Raw genomic sequence first — 23,423 nt, 5'->3', positions numbered from 1 at the left:
TTCTACACATTATCTCACTGGTATACTCTCGTGATTTTTTAATGGATATCATCATCATCATCATGATCGTTTTAGCACTAAGAAATTTATCACTAAACATAGGTAACCTCTATGGGCTTCAAATCGGATCGGTTGAAACCGGCCTGCCTCAAGTGTTTTTCTACAAGCTTAACAAGGTCGTCTGTTCAACTTGTTGACGTCCATATTTTACTATTATAAAACAAAAACCTACCTGATAAAACTGAATCCTCAGACCCCGTCACCTCATGAAACAGTCTACTGCCTAATTGAAAAGTGTTTGCAAACACTGGATCTTGACTGTCAAAGTATAACACGTTTATTAATAACTTGTGTGCCCGCCCGCTTTACGTTGACCGCACCGACTTTTGTGGCTGTTATTTCTTTCCTCTTTCTTCGAAGTATCTTCTTGATGCCTCTTCGAAAAACTACTGTATAGTCGGGAGGTTAAATCTATCATTCGTATCTAATCTATGGATATCGGTATTTTTCTGGTAGGGCTTCGCGCTTTCGTTTCCGGGCGATACAGTTTTAAATGAATGCAGGCGATTCAGTTTGCCCTTGTTGACGTGGGGGAAAGCGACGCCCGCGTAAGGCGTCATAGCCTTGCGCAAGGCTTTTACAATAATATTTTGTATCTCAGCGGGAGTTTGCTGGATGTAAAGCTGAGTTTGAAGTCAAGAGCGGCTCCGAGGTATTTATCTCGGCGTCGCTCTTGTCTGAATGTTATACTATTGGCTAATTTATTGTATTATTACTAAAAAATATTTTTATTACTAATAAAATAAATTAGTTAAAATTATGCTAACTGATTTATTTTTATATATTCTTATTTTTGTATATATTCTTAATTATCCATTATTTATTTTTATATGTTCTTATTTATTAATTTAACTAAAAACGTGTATATTTAATGAACGGTTTGGTCGCTAGGAATATCGAGTGTCCGGTGACCCGTGAAGCTGTGCCGCTGCACTACGGTGTCACCGATACTTCAGTGTTCGACAAGTGTGCTCCCGTACATCACATAGAGGACGTACTGCAAGAGATCAACGTCTGGTGAGTCTTGTTCTTTTCAAAACGTTACATATCGACAAACCTATTATTATTTGTACGAAATTAATGTAATGATACTCACAGTATATTTTTATATTACATGAATTAAAGACTTTTATCAAATTTATTATGATATTAAAGTTCAAAATAAAATTCATTCTCGCGTCATAATCTTCATTGCTTAAGGTAGTGATTCGCCATAAGTAAGCCTGTAGCCCTACAGAAATAACTCTTATATTGTCTTATATTCTCTATCTATTACCCTTGTCTGGGTCGAGATTAATTTGACTAAATCTACTTCGTCTAGTGAATGTAGTAAATTGTCTTGTCTCTTCTCATTATACTTGTGAAAGGCAATTAAAATTAGATTGGCCGGACTTGACACCAAGACACTGGGACCATTAAGGCTCCTTTAGCCGCCTCATGCTTAAATCGACGAAGTTATTATTACTAGACTGCCGCTCGATGATCGTTGAATGTTTTACGATTTAGCTTAGTCTCTTCTTGGCCAACCATCAAACGTTTTGGATCCCGGCATGGGATGGACACTGTGGTATATATTGTCTCATTAATCGCCTTTTAGAACAGGAAGAACGGGAGTTGTGCTATTAAAGATAATAGCACAACAATACCTAAGAAGGTACACCCGGACAAAATACGGAAAATAATTACTTCGTCAATAATTTTTTAAATATGTTTGTACTTTTACTATAAAATTTCTAATTTTAATATTTCAGTTAACGAAATTTAAAAAAAAATAAATGTTAATAATATATGGTTGTTCTAATAGGCTGGAGCAGTCTAACCGGGAGGCGCGGTCGGAGTGGCCTTACTCGCTGGTTCGTCGACACTGGCAAGGAACCTGGCAGCCTTCGCTGCTGCAGCCACGCTGCGATGTTACTGTAAGTAGTGTAGATGTTTATATATATAACGAATATACGTTTATTATAGTGCTACCGATCTAGACCGAGAGAAAAGAAGTTGAATATGAAAATTTGTAAAATAGTGTATAATAACGCTTGGTCATAATTTTTTCATTATTATTAACTTTGTTGCTATTGAAGACTTGTGTCCAGCCGTGGGCGTCCTAAGGCTGAAATGATAAAGCCAGCGTTTGTGTGCGAGCAGGTGCGGTACACGCCGGTGGTCGCGGGCGGCGGCTGCTCGCTCATGGCGCGACTGTGCCCGGCGGCACTGCTCGCTAACGCCTCGCCCATACCGCTCACGCTGCGCGCCCATGACGCCGCACCGCTCTGCCGCCTCGAGCCAGGACACGCTGTTTCGCCGCCATCCACTTTGCTTACGGTATGTAAGAAAAAAAACATTAAATGTTATTTAATAAAAACGCATAGAAGTCGTAGGTTATTTGAATTGTGTATATTACAAAACATATATTTCAACTAAGAACACATCCACACATGCAGTCGTAGTCATGCAATAAAGTGCACCGCCAAAGAGTGGCGCAAATCGATTTTAAAAATGTAAAATGAAAGAAACAAAGTAAGTAGAATCGTAAGAGTAAGATATTATTCGCGGGAAACATCAAGTAATGGGTTTTGTTTCCAGAATTACCATTAATGGGTATAACCGGCTACTTTTGTACTTTTTTATGAATACATTTACGGTAACGTCTTATAATCTGTTTTAAAGAATCGGTCACAAACAAGCCTAATGTAACTCGAAAAAAGCTAAAAAAAACTTATGAGGTAAAAGAGTTGTAATAAAATGTACACACGAATAATACCGTATCGCAACCTTACTAAATATAATACTGGTCAATATAAAATTTCGCTCAAATGTCTATGTAAAGGTCATAGTTCTTAAAAATTTTAAATTTAATTTCAATGAAATATATTTTCCGTAGTAACTCATATAATATCCAGAATATTTAAACCGAAATTAAATAAATGGATGTAGACAAAATAGCTTTGATTTGGTATATAAATTGCCCTTTTAGATTGAATAGAATAAAAGTTATTAAAGAAATTCGACTTTTTGTTTCTCCTGTAATATTTTTGATTTTTGCGATTATGGGTTTATTCGGCAATGACGATAATATGGTTGATAGGGCCTTGAAGTTCTGGAGTGCAGACCACGGACCGCAGTCTTTGGAAGACGTTGAATGCAGATCGCTTCCAACCGATCCTATAGGGGGAGGGGGTGTCGCTAAAACATCGTATTGCTAAAATGAAAATGATTTGAAAAAACACCGTGCTACGTATATCTAAACATTATAGCATGTGACAAAGATTTTAAGCACTTTTCTGTTTAATGTTACAGAAGCCCTTCTTCCTGTCGCTAGACGTGGGACGCGAGACTTTTGTGAGTGAGCCCCTGTGCGTAAGCACTTGCGAACCGGGTCGCTACGGAACACCGCCGCCCGCGCACCTGACCCTCGGTCACGCCACGCACATCGCCATACATTGCAACCAGAAGGTACGCTGTCTATATAGCTCTCATATTTTTACACTTGTATCCAAATAGTATATTTTTAATCATCATTATCAACGTGTCAGCTGACAAACGCCCACTGGAAGGCATAATTCTCCCATATAGATCGCTACGACTTCCCGCGGCTTTGACTATATCGTCAGTTTACCTAATGGAAGACCGACCCACGCTGCAGGTTCGTGGTTGTCACTCGAAAACCTTTCAGCCCCAACGGCCATCGGACGCACGAGCGATTTGCCCAGCCACTTCAGACGATAACTTTTCTTTGAGCTACATTCGTGACTGGTTCTTCTGCGGATCTCCTTATTTCTAATTAGATCTGGAAAGGAACCTAAAAGTATAGAAAATATTTAACATATCATAGTAATTGTTTAGTAAAAAATAAATGTTTTATAAAGCAAATTTTACGAAACCAAACAAAATAAATTAAAATGTCATAGAAACCAGTATACTATGATATTTTTATTTAATATAACCAGTAATCAATATGTTTATATAAAATATAAGAAATGTCACCACTATGATATACTAGTACCACTATATATGTCACGATATATATGACAAATGTGCGTGCGTGTTCCAGCAAATTTGAAATTTGGTAGAAATATTACTTTTCTATATTTCCTTTTGGTAGAAATAGTAGGCAGCTAAGAAACGATTTTACGAAATTTCACTCACAAGGGAGCCCCGCACCTTTATTAAAAAAAAACGTATATTTTCAATCTGTTGCTCTTATATAAATAAAAGTTGACCTGCTTATTATTTGGTAATTTTTTTTTTGTTAAAATTACTAAGAATGGTTTTATAAATTTACCTTCACAAATGTCAATGTGGGCTATGCAAAGCTGGCGGAGTCTTTTTAGTACAAGAAGTAAATAGTGTTCAAATTAATACATTTCAGGTATTTTGACCGCTTACATATGAACATATACAGAAATATCTTAAAATGAAATAAGTAAATGGGTTAGAATTGCTCAATTCCATTTTCCCTATGTAATAATATAGTAGTACTTTAATTTGTTTTAGGTGGCGCTGCTCACTATGTATTATGAAATAAAAGAGGATATAAATGTTTTGGGCATCACTTCAACATATGTACTCTTCAACAACCTGGACACTGAAATTTCGGTATGTTTTTTTTTATTTAAAATTAATACAAATTTTATAAATTCTACCGTATGTGTGTGTCATGTCAGTGTTTTTTCAGGTGACTTGCATCGCAGTACCAGAGGGTTTGGATGATGATGTTATACTGAATCCAAAATCTTTCAAAGTGATCCCGCCCGCGAAGAAAGAACGGTATTTATTCACTTCAATTATCACATAATTTGAAAAATGTTTCATAACATTTCATTCGAAGAACGTTCACCGCTGGACATTGGCCTCCTCCATAGATTTCCTACAGGACGTGTTACGATGACCCTATAAGGATCGTCTGTCCAACACGGGGGAAAATGTCTTATACTCGTCATATAGACTCTAGAACGTTAAGGCCCCTGCAGCTATACTTTCCGCTTGATATATAGCCTGCTCACTCCCACTTTAACGCCATTAACAAATCCATAAAATGTTTCATCATCATCATTTTTTTATGTCTACTGCTGGTCATAATTGTCCACTCGTATATTTCCCGTAGGACCGGCAGGAAGTGGCCTGCATTCAGTATTTTCCGACTGTATTTGGATCCAGCTATATACTCCAATTGATTACTTTAAAGATTTAAGTGTGATTTAGAAAGTTTGCTCTTAATTTCTTAATTTCTTCTATGTCATCAACAAAGAAAAGATAATGACTAGTCAATAAGAGAAGACAAGACCTAGTTGATTTAGGATATCGTTTATTCACCTTATATTAGCTTCGCTTCGTTACTTATGTTCAGTTACGGATCTCAGCCTAGATACGATTTCATAGAAAATAGGCTTTCCGAGCACAGTCCTTCACATGGCGTTGAGCGATTGTGATCTTGATAAAACAGAAATGTTTAAATATAACTTACATTATAACATGTGCGTATAGTGACAAGGAGAGTGTATCGGGCGAGCCGCTATGCCGCGCGTGGGCGTGGGGGCGGTGGCGCGGAGGCACTCGTGCGCGGGCCTTTCTGTGCGTGTCGATGGCTCGCGGCGCCGCTGTGCCCATACGTCTAGCCACACCGCCGGCGCTTCCGTCGCGACGTGCCATCGCGTTACGTGACCGCAATGACCAAACTGTTTGTATTCGACTTTTAATCACTTCAACATTTCAGAATTTCTTTCTTTCTTTATTTTCGGTGTAAATGTATTATTAGGATTTGTTCTGAAGAGTAGTAAAGTTTCTTTTTTTCTAATTATTAAAAATCATGATGTTTATATGGTACACTTATTTCACATTCGTTTCAGAAATGATGAGATGAGACCTTTTCAGGTGGCAGTTGTAGTGACGCAGCAACAGCATGATGACCGCTGGCAGGTGGTAGTGGCACCAGATCCCTGTCCGCAGTTCCTAGTCAACAATCGCTCTCGCTGTACGCTTGCTATCGGACAGCCACTAGAACCAGATCCGGATGACAAGGAGTCCTACAAAACCGTTAAGGTAAAAACTCTAAAAAAACTTTATTATCTAAATATCATAATTGGTGAGACGTAATTCAAGTTTAATGATATAATAAAATATTCAGTGAAAGTTGCTAGTCTGAGAAGCCTGCGACGATTCATTGCCTAAACAATGGATTTAAGATGAAGCTTAATATAACATGTAATAATGATTTTTTATCTGTACAGCACTACTGCCGCATTGGCATTTTCGTCGACGTTTCAAAGTACCAGATGGCATTGTTTAATGGCTTGCGACTACTACAATTAACGAATTTTTATTCATCTTGAGTTAGCATTTGTTGTATGTTCACATAGTATGTATATATATATATATATATACATATATATATATATATGTGTGTATGTATATATATATATATAGAGAGAGAGAGTTTGGGCCGAAAAATTCTAGAGTGGGAAACATAAGCCAGTAGACGCGGTGCGGGTAGGCTCGCCGCTATAAGTATCGACAACGATGGTTAGTCAAGTTCGCGGGAAGCACTGTGGCGATCTTCAAAGGAGGCGTATGCTTTGCAATGGGCGTCTATCGGCTCGTGATATAAGATGTAATAATGATGAATAACTATTTACGTGACAGATAGACGGTTTATAACACAAAAAAATGAAAATTGACTTTAAAACTAACGAATTTCTTGCTAGATTCTTCTCATAAGAATCAACATTCTGAATCCAGAAGTAATGTATGTATTAATGCATGTTCAATTGTAACTTATATATTATTTTGACTTTTCTAAAGTGATTAATAAAGTAATCTAAATAATAAATATTTGTTTTATTGTTGATGTTGTGCTGCAGGCCGCGCGCGAGTGTACAGGCGCCCGCTGGTGGTGCACGGTGCGCCCGGGAGACAGCACGCACTACTCCAGCCCCGCTTACTGCGCGCGCTACCCGGCGCCCGCCACCGCAGCGCCGCCCGCCTCTCTGTCCTCCACCTCGCAAAACGTCTCTGACCTTACGTTCCTCACATTCGCACACGCCTCAGGTACTCATTAATACTAAGCGCTGTGTATATTGCAGTGACTTTAGTTAAAAATAACAATTTTAAACTCACTGATCTGATTGTACACATTTTATTTTTTTAGTTATAAATCCAAAATTTAAAGTATTAGGGATATCAGAAAAAAATATCGTTTCTGTCGACATGTTTTACAGTAAAATCTATTGATTTTTCCCGCTGCGGAATTGAAAATTTGTATGCTAGATTGCAAAAGGTTGTTGATAACGAAGGGAATATTGTTAATCAGAAATAAAAACTTGTTAAAAACGTAGTCGTATGAATTTAACTTAAGAAAGCGACATTACTCTCCGATCTCCCCATATAATTAAAAAATCTAGCATTATAGAGTTGATAGAAATGTGTGGAACATGGGAATAACCCACAACGGGTCAATCCGTTGGAATTGTTGATATTATAATGTATTTATCCATTAAACATCGTTAAATTTCATTTAATTAGAGCGACGGTTCAATTGCTTGCAGTCTCTTGCCTGTGGTAGTTTATGAAATGAAAATGAAATATTTTTATTTGCGTAAACATGGTTAAAAAGTTGTTACAATTTTATAAACAAGTATCACATGTTTAGCCAGTATTGGCATGCAAAATCAACTAGGTATTATACCTGTTTTAAAACAATTCTACTTATAACTACTAATTTACATTACGTATTTATTCTATTTAATATCATCTAAAAATCCTTAACAGTATAGTAGCATTTATCTATTAACCATATCCTTATATTATGTAAAAATATCTTTTGTCGTTATATGCAATGGTATTTTATTACATGTAATAATGGACATCACATAGCAGTTTTTCTTCAAACTGCTACTGTGAGCTTGTCTATTACTCGAAGTGGATTTGTTGAAATGTATCCCGTTATGTGCTTAGTCTTATATGCTTCATAATAAATTACAATTTGTTTTATATACTTTGTACTATAATGTTATAAAAAATTTCAAAATAGAGGACGACCGAAGACCGCAATGGTGTCCGGCGGTGGCGGTGGCGGACGGCGAGCATTTGCTACAGCTGGTGGGCGGTGATACACTGAAACTGCGTGTGCGCACTGCGCCACACTCCACCTTGCTCGAGCTGCAAGACATCGAGCAGGTAAGGACAGTCACCTTCATAGTTTTAGCCATAACACGTCCATAGGCCAGGACTTAAGCCTTGCTTATAGATTTCCAACAAGAAGCGGAAGCAGACTGCGCCAGTGTTTCCGACAGTGGCTCCTTTTAATACGTCAAACTAATCAAAATGTCTACTTTTATATATTTTACAGCTCATTCCATATGTTGCCTGAGCTTGCTATAATTGTACATAATTCAAACTTAAACTGCACAGTAATTTTTATATCAAAATATTTTTTAATTAAATATCTCGCAAAGGTATATACTACTTAGAAAATATTTTGCGAGGAAAGTCCGGAAGAAAACATTGTCATCTTTTTAATCAATCTAACTTGTGTCAATCAGACACTTCTTTTCAGACAAAATTTATTAGTGTAAAACTCTGTTTTTGTTATTTTTATGTATCAAATTATTAGATAATTTTTTTTTTCAAGCACGACATATCGGCCAGCGACATAAGAAAACGTCTAGTCGGATCTTCCTCAGCCGTTCTTTTACATGATCACGTGAGTTATTCTAGCACAAAGTCGCATACTTATTTTAAATTTAATTAGTTTTCGAATATACTTCATCCATGTATATATTTGCTTAAATGCTTAAAATAAGGCCTTAAACACGTTACGAAATAATAGGTGCTTTTTTGTAAGCACTAAAAAAGTGACGTCTTAAGTAAAGATGTAACAAAATTTACTGTCAAATAATGCATGGTGAAATTTCTTCCTGTGCAAAAAACTTATCCAAAAATCTGTTGTTTTAGAAACATAAATAACGCAATGAAAACATATTAAGAAAAGGCGTTTTCAAAATTCGCATTACTACGTATTAAAATTATTAATTATTTGCTTTCTGTACCTGTAGATTTTGTACTACCAGAAGTTATCCCTGTCGCAATAAAATAAAAAAAAAAAACCAACTAATGTAGCATATTTGATAGTAATGACTTTACAGAGGTGATTGGAAATAGGTATAGAAGCTTTTTTCTTACAAATGAGCTTCGCCCCCCATTAAAGCTTTTACATCTTAAAGCCTTTCACTGCGGAGCGCAAAAAATGAATTACTCTCTCAACCATTTATCCGTGATATGGGAAAAGTTGGTAAATAATTGTATTTAGTCATATGACAAAATATCCGCACAGGAAGAGTATGCAGCTATCGCGTTAGTAACCGACAAATTAGTGACCATAATCATGCAGTTGTTGACGCGATAGTGTAAAACAAATGTACGCTGTTAGCTGAGAGAAAGCGTCTATAGCGTACCGCCAGAAGGCGCTGTTCGCTGAAAAAAGTATCTATAGTCGAGCGCCAAAAGGCTCTGTTTGCAGCGAAAAGGTTAAGCAATCACGCAGCATGTATGTGTACAGTTATTTATAATTTTAAAACAAACACGTTTTTTTTTTCAGAGAGATATTAAAGAAAGTACCGTAAACGAGCTGGAACGTATTAACGCAGCGGATAATCGTGAGTTTTCAATAACCGTTTATTTAAATTTGTGCCCAATTTACGACGCACCACATCACTACATATAAAATTGACATATATGTCAAAGTAAATAAATAGCTACGAAGTTAAACGTAAAACTAGCTTGCAAATATTTTTTCTCGCAGTAATGGAGCTCTCAATGTATCGGGAACGGCTTGAATTATTGCCATCAGAAAGTAATTATATTGTCAAAGATGAAATTAAATCGCGTATTAGTGAGGCATCTGCTGCAATCTCAATAACGAATACAACTGAAAAAAACAAGTTGACTACGGAGGGTGACAAAGAAAATAACGAACAAGTTGCCTCGAAGCGTGCGGACGAAAGACGCGTGCACGATAGCACTGAGGTCTCTAGCACCGCAAGTACGTACGATTACGACTACTTCGCTGGTAAGAATAGAAATCATCCGTCACTTGGAAAGTATATGACAAAGTTTTATCGACGCTTCCATGAAATTTAATTTAGCCTCATTTATCTAGTAAGCCAGTATTATTCATCTCTTTCGATTTTAGTTGACATTGTACAGTTCGGATTTCATCATCGTTTTAGCAATAGGATAGGAATAGGAAGGACATAGGCCTCATCCATAGATTTCCAATAGGACCAGATAAAAAATCTCCATCCAGTAACTTCCGACGACTTCTTTCTTGGCCGTATGGAGCTTGCCCTTTTCCCCGTCAACTAGGCTACCTCGGTTACTTTTATTTGTCTATAAATCTCATTTCCGTTACGAATTAAAACTGCGAAAAATATATGAGCTGCAAATATTTCTATAGGAGCGTCCTTGTTACTTTTACTTCGAAGGATCATTACAAACAATTTGCGTGCGTTATTGTTACACGTATGTCGATGCACAGCTATATAGTAAAACAATATTTATTTACTTATGCTTTCTATCCATTATAGTGTACAAATTGTAATGCATGTATACATTCTTGGTAATTTCAATGCACTGCCAACAATAGTGTTGCGTTCGATGATTTAGTGATTAATTTTATTTAAATAATCAATTAAATTTGGCAGTATTCGGAGCCTCATTTATTGTGATTTAATGTTATTGAGTTATTATTTTTATTTCTTTATGTTGTAATATTTAATGAAATTTTGTTGGTATTTATGATGGTGTGATAGGTATGGGGCGAATGCAGACGACGAGCGTGCTGACGTTTCGTAGTAAAGACTTCGACAGTTCTGGGGCTTCCATGATTCAAAGTAGTTTAACCGATACTGGTCAGTTATATTTTTATTTTGATTTTGTTTCTTAAACTTTATTTAATTTAATTTTTTTTTCATTACACTAATCCTGATTCTAGTACGACCGTCATTTCCTAAATAAAACTAATTTGACACTACCTTTTTTAACTTTGTGTAAGCTGGAAATCGAATAATTTTAGGTTTGAGCGATGACGGGCGCATGAGTGGTGGCACGGGTGAGCGAGTCCGCTGCGAGGTGCGAGGAGTGCAAGTGCGGCTAGCCGCTGCTAGTGACCACGTGCCTCTGCTCGCGTTACACTTTGACGAGTTGTTTGCTTTGTACCGAGTTAACACACGCGTACGTATTAATTTTTAATTTGACACGAATTATATATTATCATTTTAGCCATAGTAAGTCCACGGCTGCAGGTAGGTCTCTCTATAGATTTTCAAAAGGACCGGTTGGAAGCAACCTGCATCCAGCCGTTTCTGACGACAACAATGTCATCTAACCACTTTACTGATGGACTTCATACGCTGCCGTTACTTTCGTCTGCGGATGTTCTTATTTCTGATTCTAAAAGCTGAAGTGACTTTCCCCAGCTTCTGCAAATGGGTTATAGAAAATTTTATTTGGAGGAATAATAAAGGTTAGTATTAATATAAGGTCAGGTAAACAGATTTTAATAAAGAATAAAAATATAAAATAATTGTAAGGATCAGAATAAGATTATAAAATAAAAAGCAAAAGAAAACAATGTGTTGTGATAAATGTTGTGATAAAATGTGATGAAAACCCTTAACTGTGATAATTAGGGAGGAGATGAGAGGCGATGCAAAAATGGAAGAATAGATGAGAATAGAAGATTTTCTGATGAATGATAGAAAATGAATGAATGATAATATGAAGATTGATAGAAGAGAATGACTATAAAAAGAAATGTGAAAAAATTATTAAACACAAAAAGTCCTATTCTCAAAAGGAGGTCATTTTAAAAAAAGTTACTGATTCTGTCTCGTACAGAAATTCCGAGCATTACAATATCCATGGTTCACTGAGCGACTGTGTTTTCTCTGGGACACAGTAAAAATGTTACATATCAATTACATAGAAATCGTTTTAATAATAATTGGTAATTTATAAGTTTGATGGATGTAGAAATGCAGAAACCCATGTACCTATAACGCTACGTTGTGAAGGTGAAGGCAACAGGTTTTACAAATATTTAAACCTTTGTACAGTTAGATCTTTTAAAACATTATGAGAAAAGAATGTAATGACAATATTGACAGTAAATGTTGAGAAGATGTTTGTTTTTAAATCTGATCCATGAGGTTTTCTAGTAAAATTATTATATTTTCGGCAGCGGGGTCGAGGCACGGTGATGATATCGTCACTGCAGGTGGACAACACGCAGTACGCGAGTGGTCAGTACGACTTTGCGGTGGTAGCTATCTCGCGGACACCTTGCCCCGCGCTCGGGCGATGGCCGCCGCTCTGGGGTGCCGTCACGTCGCCGCCACCATCACCACAGGACCAACAGGCCCTCTACCTTGAGATCACTACCGATGCATGGACAGTAGCCAATCAACGGTTTAACGGTAAAAAGTTTTTTTGGAATTAAATATAAAGCTTTAACGCTTTATTATTAATAATAATTTAGATAACTTGTTATTGACTAGTTCTTTACAGGAGTCAATATATAAGTCAATATATACTTGTGACTAATAATAACTATGTAAAAATTTCCGCACCACGACAAGGTGGAAAACAATTCATAAGGGATGCTCCAATACTGGACATAAGCCACACCCAGATTATTTACAACCTACCACGTCTTAAGCAAGAGAAGACCGACAAGAAAAGGTCCGTGGTCTCTCAAGAACCCTAAGACCCCAGCGGACATCTGTTCTGGCCTGCCTACTCCTTTAACTTGCCAATCAACGGGGCTTTGCCCAATAATTTCGTTTGTCTACGGGTTTCCTCATTTCTGATTTGATCTCTTAGAGAAACCTCGAGTATAGCCCTTTTGATGGTCCGTTGAGCGACTGGGAATATGCCAATAGCGCTCAGAGTAAGAGGCCACGTAAGTCATCACTCGTTTTATGTCACTAACTGACCTTGGACGGGAAGATGTTTCCTAGTTTCTCTAACGCTGCCCAGCTTAGTTGAATTTGAGTACTGACCTCTTTCACGATATGCCCATATTTTACTTTACACAGTTTGCGGGATGTAAGTAAATTTTAAGTCGATGTCGCAGAGTTGACCGAGATTGAGATTCGCGCGGGACCATTGGCGCTGTACGTGGAGGATGGATACGTGCGTGCTGTGGCAACGTTGCTACGCGAGGCGTGGCCGGCGAGCGAGCATACGGACGCGCATGCGCACGCGCTATCTAGCGCGCGCACGCTGCAGCGTCCACTGCGCCTGCGTGCTCTTGTCGTGCACCAGCTTGACCTCGCGCTAACGCTGCACACCGCGGTCAGTATCTCGCGCTCACTCCCTTCCGCTTGCAAACTTTTACACAACCAGCAAATATTTTTATTACTAAATAATTGTATTGTCCGCTACTTTCTTCCACAAAGAGTGCGAAAGAGTAAAGCTGTCGACAATTGTGGGAAGTTTTAGTATGAATGACGACTCAGGAAACATTAATCGCGGCCACTCTGAAACCGCTTTTTGTTATGGTTGATGGCAGACAATGTATGCGCGAGTTTGCCTCGCCTTATGCTAGTTGGTACTTGTTATTTACCGCACTAATAGTAACACCTATCTAACATTACATGGTTTATAAATGGTTACCTTCAGATAAAATTCAGGAAACATAATTAGGTGTGTAATACGTAGTACTATGTCCTCCCATGAGTATTGTAATCCAATATCTCGTCCAAAGATTAAAATCTAAATTAAATTATTTTGTGCAGGTCCGTATGTACATAGCACTGGACCAAAGTCCGTTGCGATTGGGGGCGTTCCAGCTGCGCGACGTGATGACCTCCATCGAGCGACTGACACACGCCCTCACCGTGCACTACCTGTCTGCCGCGCTACTCAGTGCCGGTAATGATATTTCGACGACAATTCTCCGAATATAAGGATACTTGACTTAATAAAAGCTGTATAATTATAGCGCGAAAAGGTAGCACAATGTTATAATGGTAAATAACTGACCGGTTTTAGGATTGCCTACAGATTAGATATGTACTTGTTGACTATTCTTAAACATTCTCCGATGTAATCATCATCATTTAGGCCATAGGACCTTCACTGCTGGGTATAGGCCTTCCCTATAGGTTTTTAATGGCACCAGTCAAAAGCGGCCTGCGTCCAGCGTCTTCCGAAGGCTTTAACGAGGTAGTCTGCTCACCTTATGGGCGGACAGCCCTCACAGCAGTAGATAACTTAACGGCTTGCGGCATTTTATATTGTATTCTTAATTAGTGGTACCATATAAATAAATAATTTATTAAATACATCTATGTTTGTTGCCAGGATGGGTCGTAGGCGGTCTGGAGCTGGTGGGCGCGCCCGGAGCGCTGGCTGCACGCGTAGGCGGCGCAGGTGGAGGCGTGCGCGGCATGGCAAGCGCTGCCGCTGCGGCTTTACTGCGCTCGCTCAGTGCAGCAGCGGGCTCGCTCGCGCGCAACCTCGATCTGCTCGCTGGCGACCACGAGCATGCGCAACGAGCAGCAGCTGCCAGGTTTACTACGACTGCAACTTTACTACGACACAAACACTTAAGCCCACCCATCAAAATATCTTTATTCTAGTACGCATTTTTGAACTTTTGGATCGATAATCATTTTAACATTATGAGTAGTAATGCATCACCGGCTCGGAATGTTGACCTGAGAAGAGCCTGTCCGAAACTCAAGTGTTGCACTTTTTAAATTATATTTATCAGTCATGTAAATAGATTTACAAATCAAGATTTACACATTTAGATCAACTTACCACTAATGAACTCTGTAGTAAGATTCATTTAACAATATATACTGATGATTTTAGATTTAAGTCTAAAAAGAGGTCTGTGATATCTTGTGAACAAAGTATTACGCACCATCTCAGTACGCTTGCTATTGTTATGTAGTTTCTAAAATGAAATCTAATTTAATACAGTCTACACTCTTAAAGTGCTTTTATTTCTTCAGAGGTTTATTACTTTAATATAAATACTTTACGTTAATTTATAATGTTGAAAAAGCTAGCTAATTGCTAAATAGGCTGGTAGGTTTATTATTACACGTGTTAAAACTTTAAATGTATTGTAATGTGTTGCTCATTTGTTGTCACTTATATACACCCTATCCAAAAATCAATGACATCACAGTAAAAAAAGTATTTTTAAAATTCAGATTATTAAAAATTAAAATTATTAATTACTGCTTACCATCTGTTCTTAAACATATGCAAATGTCAAAACTGGCCTGTCGCATTCCGCTAGAAAAAACTAAGTAATATATTTCAGAGTAACTACACGTGATGATGAGGCACATAGAAAAATATGAGTATTGCTCTACATCGCGATACATTTCAATTTTTAAAATGGAATCTAATATGCTAAAGTTCTCTTTCTTGCCTGTATCAATACACTACTGACGTGCCATAGTGTCTTCAGAGGTTTATTACGATAGAATAAATGTGTTTCGTTGATTTATAAATTTTGTTGAAAAATGCCGATGCTATTTGTTAATTATAAATAGAATAGGAATAGTTTCCCGTCGGTCTGCATCTAAGTCATTGGAAGACACTTGGTGCTGACTAGTTTCTAAAGGGGGAGACCTTTGTCAAGTTGTGGAGTGGAGTTACGGCTGAAACGGTCATAATGAAATATAATTCTGACCAAATAATTGCATTATTTATAACTTGTTAATTCCAGGAGACATCCACCTCCCAGTTTCTTGGCTGGTCTCGCAGCGGGTCTTACTAACTTCGCAATCAACATTCTCGGTACATGATCACTTACATTGTAGTTATATGTTTGTAGTTTTATTAAAATGATTACAAAATAATTTTAACATGTTTGTTTGCAAATCTATGAAGGAGGCCTAAGTCCAGCTGTGGACGTCATGTGACTAAGATGATGATGATACATACAACAATCACGTTAATTTTTTTAAATCATTTACTTATTTACTGTTTGAGAAAAGCTTACAGAAATTAACATGTTTATATATGAAAAAATTAAGTAATTTCGCTAATCACGAGCATCCACAGATATTATGAACATATAAATATAGTTCAGTTTGTACTTAATTCATAATTAAGATAGAATGTCCATATCAGAACGTATGTCTGTGTCGCAGGGGCCGTGGGTGGGCTTGCGCACCACCCAGTGGTGGGCGTATGCGTGGGCGAGGCAGGTGGTGGCGCGGCGCTGCGGCGAGGCTTGCTTGGAGCGCTGACCAAACCGCTCAGTGCGACAGCCGACCTTGTCGCTTACGCCGGGCATGGCCTCCTCGCTCAGACTGGCTGGGATGCTACTCCACAGGTTCCCACTACTTCATTCACACACATAGTTTATACTCATGATTATTGGTTGGATATATAGGTTTAAGGAGAGTATGTATCGTTCATTTTCTATCAATTAAATCTGTCCTCGCAGACTCGGTCAGAAGCTCTTGATCTGTTTCATTTCAATAGAAAAAAATTAACTAATGTATTAATTTCAGAGTTATCAATTTAAAAAGATTGATTGAAAATAGGTGTGAAGAAAGAGCTTTAGAGCTTTTGTTCTCAAATTTTTACAGTTCTCAAAGTTGTACATCTACTACTAATATCTCTATTTATATGTATGTGTATGTCAAGTTTCCTTTGATTTTAGAGCATTGAATACTTTATTATCGTAAGCTTTGTCAATATTTTAGTTTAGTTACATTTATTTCAAATACTTTAGAAAGAATTGATATTGTGATTGTATATTGTTTCATTTGGAATTAGAATGCTATGTTTGACAGGCGCGTAAATTGAGAGGACCGGAAAGCGAAGAGGGAGGCGCAGAGGAGGTGTGGCGGAGGGAGTGCGTGCGCTGGGCCTTCCGCCTCGCCGAGCTGCCTGCACTCGCCGGCTTCCGTGTTCTACTCGACAACGCGCCGCTCCTTCTCATTATCACACACAAGGTCCATATATTATTATCACAATGCTTTGAGGCTAATAAACTCAGCTTCACATCGAGCCCCCTTCAGGCACAATGATTCATCACACTAATACTCAGGACACTGCGGTCGCTCCAGCCCAGCCCGCGTCAGGAGAGACCCGTATCGCTCCCGACCGCCGAGTATTCCTCGCTTCACATAATTTACACAACACCTCATTCACTACATTATACACCAACACGGGTGTAGTCCCTCTTCGTGCATACCTCTTCGGTGTAATTATACGATACGATCACCCGTAAATTTTTGGCTACTGACCTCCTGTTACAACTCAATTTCGAATGAAGCTCCAAAAAGCCTAAACCGGCTAGCAGCACAACATCAAATGCAGATGCTAATAAGCTTCTAGTTAACGATAAAAGACCACGTGGACGATCACCTAAAAGAAGAAATAAGTATGTACTATTGACAATTTATCTACTTTCTCTACAGCCTGTAGTTTCACAAGATAACTTAGGACACGTTGGTCGCACATTATGGCGATGGATTAATCTTGAGATGGTTGTGGTTATTACTTATTGTTGCATTTTGTTGTCTTCTATGGTGTTCGTGACAATTTTTATACATAATTTACTCCGTATCAAATTTTGTATCTAAATCGATCATTATTTGTTTACAGTTTCTTGTTGTGGCCGACCCGGAGACTGAACGCATCGTAGAAATGATAGATTTAAAATCGTGCACTGTGCAACCTTTAGAAGGTCATATTATAGAGGTGAGTGTAAATTTAATATCTTAGTTTAAAGATTACGTTTAGTCCGGATCTGTTTTGCGTACAGCTGAGCTCTAAGACAGTACATAATACATAACGTTGCTTGTATCGGGATCATTCGTTTTTATGAATTTATACCATAATCTATTGGTCCCTTGTAACTTTTATACATTTAATACTTTGAAATACACACATAAATTAATAAGACCAGCGTATTTCTAGATCCTTTATCTATGACGAGTATCGTATAGTATGTTTTATTTCACTAGTTGCTGGTAAAGCAGCGGCGTCCGAACAAAATTCCAGACGGCAGGGCAGCGTCCGACGAAGATAATGAATATCAGGCTCGTAACTTTATTTATTTCTTAGTCTAAAAATAAAAATATTAAGAACAATCGTAAACTGTGCGACAGCGAACTGTTGAAAAATAATTCATTAGATTGCAAACATTTATTTATGTACAAGGCAAACATAAACACATTTTTTTATGTTGTTATTAAGCAGAACTTATGTCTATTATACGCATGCTCGACATTTGTACGAGTCTGCTATCAATCGCAAATTATAAAAATAAATGTGATTACATTTAGAATAAAAATAAAATAATTACTGTCAAAATTATGTATACAAACCATGTCAAAGATACTGAAGATAAATATTATATTAATATCACTTTTAAGATTACGATGCCAATTAAAATTGAAATTGGTTTCTATCTTTTTAAATATTACATTGAAATATTATATATTGGACTGTTTACAAATGTGAAAATGAGGGAAAAAATTTTAATGTTACCAACACAAATTACGTTTTATAGTGGTTCAAAACGAGACATTCCGACATGTTCTTTGAATAAATTTTCATAAAAAATACACAAACACATGCATGTGTACATACTAGAGTCGGATAATACCTTTGAATCCAAGAGAGACTGATAACAAGGGCTGGTCGGAATCATTGTTCTGGACAGCACAAGCGGAGCAACCTCTATTCGTTTTTTTAATACTTTATTTTATTCGTCAATTTATTTTGGTCACGAACAGATCAGCGCTGCAGCGATGGCTCGTGTGGCAAGGTACACGGGCACGAGCGGGGGCGCGGCAATGGCAGGTGTGGGAGCAAGTGGGGGCGTGGGAGCATCAGACGGCGCTACAGACACACGCGTGCTGCTGCTGCGAAACGCACCGGCGCACGCGCACGCTCTGCACGCCGCCCTCGCAGCAGCCGCTCACCATAACTGCCCCGCCCACTTCCCCCTACTTTAATACACCTATTTACTATTTTCTATCCATCGTTATATATTTATATGAATTTGACCATAAACTTTAATGTAAATAATCATATACTAACATTTAATGTATACACTGTACATGCAAAATAATTTTGATTTAACTTTATCAACTTCGACTTATTTGTAATATAACTCTACTGTTCATCACTTTATATTTGAATGCATTGGACTAAAACTAACGTAATTGTATTTTTATATATAGAATTCGAATGAAATAAAAACTTCACTGTATTTTACATTTACCATAGAGATATACATTGATGCATGGCCCCTAAGATCAGAAGTGATACAGTGAAATAGTGATTTCCCTGGACATTGGCTATATTTTACACACTGACTCGTAATATGTATACAATTATTTTGAACGTGATTTAAATTGACTTATATGACTGAATTTAAATTCTGATATTTTGTAAAGATCGTGACGTTTTCTTTAAGAGACGTTTAGTTTCACGTCTTCACATTTTTAATATACAAGTGATAGATTTCGATGTGAGGTAATGCAGCATTTTTTAGTGCAAAATCTCTTGAAAATCGCAGTAATATATATTGCGTGTTCTACTAATACTATGACAAAATATTAGATCATGTATGTGATATTAAAAAAATAATATTGCATTTATTAAATTTATTTGTGATCGAGATAATCAGCAAAATAGTTATTGATGAAATGAACATGATATGAACATAAGTATTAAATTGTGCATGAAGCTACAACTAAGATTATTATAGTGCTACTGAAACCAATGTACCGTACTTTGGGACATCGCGTCGAGGTGACGGTCGATGGCAAAAGAGCATGAACGCAGCCGCCGGCGCACTTAACGCCGTACAGAGGTTTCGGTAACACTATGTACATGTAACAATAATACCGATGCCGTAAAAGAAGTAATGAATTTATTTTGTATAATCTACTATTATTTATGTCGTACGTTATTTTATATTTTTTTTAATGTATAATGACAAAAAGATATTATTGGTTAATGATAATGAACTGCATACTACAATAATCTTATTCCATTAGTCAAAATGCGGGGAGCTCGTAAAATTTAATATAGTTTGTAATCATTTATATCCGTATTACGTAAATGAATATTTAATAATTGCAATGGAATAATTTGTGTAAATGATATATTATGTTAATGTTGTTATGCTTTTGAAATTGAATTGAATAAAAATTATTTTATGGATTTTACTTCTTGTTTTATTTCTAACCGTTATTAAGGATTAATATATTTTTGCATTGAAATTAAAATAAATGACCTTTGAAAATATCAAAACATCTACATTCATTGAAAATAGTTAACATAAACTGCCCGCTTTATTTCCACAAGGGTTATTCGCAATTATCATCATTTCAGCAGTAGAACGTCCACCCACCGCTGGACTTAGTTCCGCCACATACATTTCCGATAAGACTGGTCGGAAGCTACCAGCTACCTAACAGCAATCATTTTAAACTTAATAGTAATATTCTATAATAATCTGATGAATATATACAGTGGCGTACCTAGGGGGGGGCGGTGGGTGCGGACCGCACCGGGCGGCACTTACCATGGGGCGGCATTTTTTATATTTACTTGTAGTTGTAAAAAGCAACTTATTCATTTCATATTTATTTTCTTTCTTGAATAATAAATTAAAATTCTGTTCCCAACATTATAATTTTGTTAAGAATTTTTTTAACAATTTCAATCAGTGTCGGTAGTTGCGAAAAAAGCTTCTCAAAATTGAAGTTGATAAAAAATTATCTTCTCTTGCAATATTGCCAATATAACAAGAAATTACAAATAATTTTAATTTTGAGAGCATTATACACGATTTTTCTAGTATGAAAGCTAGAAAGAAGAGTAGATATTATATAAATATGTTTACAAGTGCATACATATATATAAAGAAATTTACTCTGTGTATTAATTAATATTGATTAAATAACTTAATAATTTATTTATGTGTATTAATTTATAAAAAACCACTATTTGATTGACTTATAATAGAAGGGGCGGCAAACTGGAGATCGCCCCGGGCGGCAAAAGTTCTTGGTACACCACTGAATATATATATGTTGGTATATTAAACTAAAGAAAAATTCTGCCAGTCCAAACACGACAAAGAATAGATTATAAAGAATAGATTACGATATTAAACAATTCATGCAAAATTTAAAAGGTCATAACGAAGAGTTGACCGAACATCGAATCCGAAAAGGTAGATTTCATTTAAGTTAAACTGTGCTCTAAAAACTTCATAAACGTTTGGTTTGTTGGTTGCAATAACTATGCCTTGAAAATTCTTTCCTTATTAAAAAAAAGGTATTGCATTACCTTTTCACTGTTATAGAAGTCTAAGTTTGTATATAAAATAATGATAACAAGCCTCGCTCTATATCTAGCAGTGGATGTCTTGTGGGTGAAACAAAGCTGATGATGAAAGGTGCAAACGTAAAAATGCAATACATGCGATAAATGATGGGGCTAGAGAATACACTGGTTATTTTTTGTATTTTCGATAGAATAGAATTGTAAACGTCAACAAAATCGTAACATAGAAATAAATAATCCAGAAGCGATCGATATTTTGACTTCTCGTGATTTTGATTAGAAGCGTTAGTGTATTTTAAAAGAGTTATAAAAATATTTGTGAGTGGTTCGGGGTAGGTTGCATATGTTAAATTATAAACGACCAAAATTTATAATATACTTCTTTTATAACGATCTTTCACAGAATAATTTTTAATTATCTTTGCAATTTCGTTAAATATAATATACAGAAAGAATGATTGTTTGATTATGTAGTCAAATGAAATTTTAATTTAATAATGTAAAAAATATAAATTATAAGATAAAAGACCGACAAATTTAATGCACTATTGTATTTGTTCTCAGCCTCCTCGTGGCGTGCTTCAATCAGTCACTTCCTGTCCCGGCCCTGTATCCTGAACGTCACCTTGATGTCAATCATTGTACTTCACTAGCACTTAGTCACATGCCTAAGTCTACATGCTGCTCCAACAAACTGCGTAAACACCATATCAAAAGTAATTCACTAAAAATAATTGGAATAAATTAATGTTTAGCAAGCAAGCAAGCAACAGTGCCTAGATGCAAAAAGAATATTTCAAGCTTTGAATTCTCTCACGGTCGAATTAACTAGATATAACCTCTCAACACTAAAATTAACGGAATTCAATATATATACTCGTTGTGACGATAGAACGTAAGCCGCAAGAGACGACGAAGAATCTACGTGACTGTTTGTTGTTTGTGTGACAATCTGCCGAATGCGGAAACAGATTCACGCCGACTCTTCGTTTCCGCATGATCCTAGAGAAACCGTTTCTTGAACATCTATGCTCAGTACAAATACGATTCAACGTTTGGTTTGTGTACGTTTTTTGTCTCTACTTTCACTGATGTTCTTCATTTGCAGATTCCGCGGGATCGAAGCGGCACGGAGGGCTCTTAGCCTAAGACCTATTTTAATGTCGCGATATAAGCATGAAGTCACCAGGCTGAAGAGCCCTATCGAGGGATTCTCAACTTCAACGTGGGCTGTCTCTCGATGATAAGGCGTGTTATCGTATTTCTTTTGCAGCATGATGGTTAGGGCAATCATTCTGCGAACATCTGGTATACAAACAATAGCATTTCTCCCTCCTTCTCATCTTTTTTTTAATACACAGTCACAGGTCTTCGTTTTAGTATGACTTTTAGAGATTAGTTAGACTCAATATGACATTATTATTGGCACTACTTTCAGGGCAATCAGACTGCCAACGTCTTCTATATTAACAATAGCTTCTTAAAATATCAGTTTTTAAACTTTTTTATGCTCGTTCTGACAAAGCGCACTCGGAACTGTGTTTACGGTAGCCAATTCTTTCTTATCAATAAATTTATCAATGCACTGCTCTTGTTCTTGCTAATGTACGTTATATTTAGTAGGTCATTGTTCAACTAGGTGTAATTGGTCAGTGTATGCGTTAGGGAAGACTAAATATACGTTTATTAATTGAGCATCCACAGTTTCAAAGAGAAATATGACGTTACGTTATAAGAAGATTCACGTTTTTAATCATTAAAAACATTTTGATTTTCATGTATGAACATATTAATGCAATCTATCTGACTATGATTACTCCGACTCGATTTTGCTTAAAACAAAAGCCGGCAAGTCCGTAACCAACACATGGTGCCGCCGCTTTACATATATTACAGTATAAGTAAACTACACTAAGACTCTACTGTCATGAATAGTGTAAACTACAACCTGCTGCGCATATCAAGATTAGGTTCAAATAGAAAATCAATTTGGCGACAAAGGCAAATCACGTTGATGT

General features: G+C 36.8%; 1 protein-coding gene across 3 annotated transcripts in view; it reads left to right on the top strand.

Annotated features, from left to right (window-relative positions):
* Positions 1–20,210, top strand: part of Vps13B (vacuolar protein sorting 13B) — a 73,678-nt gene extending 53,468 nt beyond the window's left edge. Inside the window, exons 62-86 of one of the 3 annotated variants that reach the window (XM_068761799.1) lie at positions 952–1,077; positions 1,865–1,976; positions 2,203–2,379; positions 3,355–3,510; positions 4,552–4,653; positions 4,733–4,824; positions 5,542–5,734; positions 5,929–6,096; positions 6,915–7,101; positions 8,084–8,229; positions 8,684–8,755; positions 9,650–9,707; positions 9,854–10,093; positions 10,863–10,961; positions 11,126–11,283; positions 12,293–12,527; positions 13,187–13,407; positions 13,851–13,986; positions 14,419–14,626; positions 15,806–15,876; positions 16,233–16,417; positions 16,884–17,045; positions 17,701–17,796; positions 18,063–18,137; positions 18,837–20,210. In XM_068761799.1, coding sequence (XP_068617900.1) covers positions 952–1,077; positions 1,865–1,976; positions 2,203–2,379; positions 3,355–3,510; positions 4,552–4,653; positions 4,733–4,824; positions 5,542–5,734; positions 5,929–6,096; positions 6,915–7,101; positions 8,084–8,229; positions 8,684–8,755; positions 9,650–9,707; positions 9,854–10,093; positions 10,863–10,961; positions 11,126–11,283; positions 12,293–12,527; positions 13,187–13,407; positions 13,851–13,986; positions 14,419–14,626; positions 15,806–15,876; positions 16,233–16,417; positions 16,884–17,045; positions 17,701–17,796; positions 18,063–18,137; positions 18,837–19,058 — 3,697 coding nt within the window. In that variant the 3' untranslated portion in view covers positions 19,059–20,210. Of the gene's footprint in view, positions 1–951; positions 1,078–1,864; positions 1,977–2,202; positions 2,380–3,354; positions 3,511–4,551; positions 4,654–4,732; positions 4,825–5,541; positions 5,735–5,928; positions 6,097–6,914; positions 7,102–8,083; positions 8,230–8,683; positions 8,756–9,649; positions 9,708–9,853; positions 10,121–10,862; positions 10,962–11,125; positions 11,284–12,292; positions 12,528–13,186; positions 13,408–13,850; positions 13,987–14,418; positions 14,627–15,805; positions 15,877–16,232; positions 16,418–16,883; positions 17,046–17,700; positions 17,797–18,062; positions 18,138–18,836 lie in introns of all 3 variants that reach the window. The other 2 variants (XM_068761721.1, XM_068761876.1) reach the window with 2 other exon arrangements.
* The last annotated feature ends 3,213 nt before the right edge of the window (positions 20,211–23,423 follow it).

This window comes from Battus philenor, unplaced genomic scaffold (assembly GCF_028537555.1).
Source record: "Battus philenor isolate CCGP_79_NKW_IND1 unplaced genomic scaffold, ilBatPhil1.0.hap1 SCAF_1, whole genome shotgun sequence".
In the NCBI taxonomy this organism is placed as follows: domain Eukaryota; kingdom Metazoa; phylum Arthropoda; class Insecta; order Lepidoptera; family Papilionidae; genus Battus; species Battus philenor.
The sequence above is the reverse complement of the archived record's forward strand: the minus strand, read 5'-3'. Positions and strand labels throughout refer to the sequence as shown.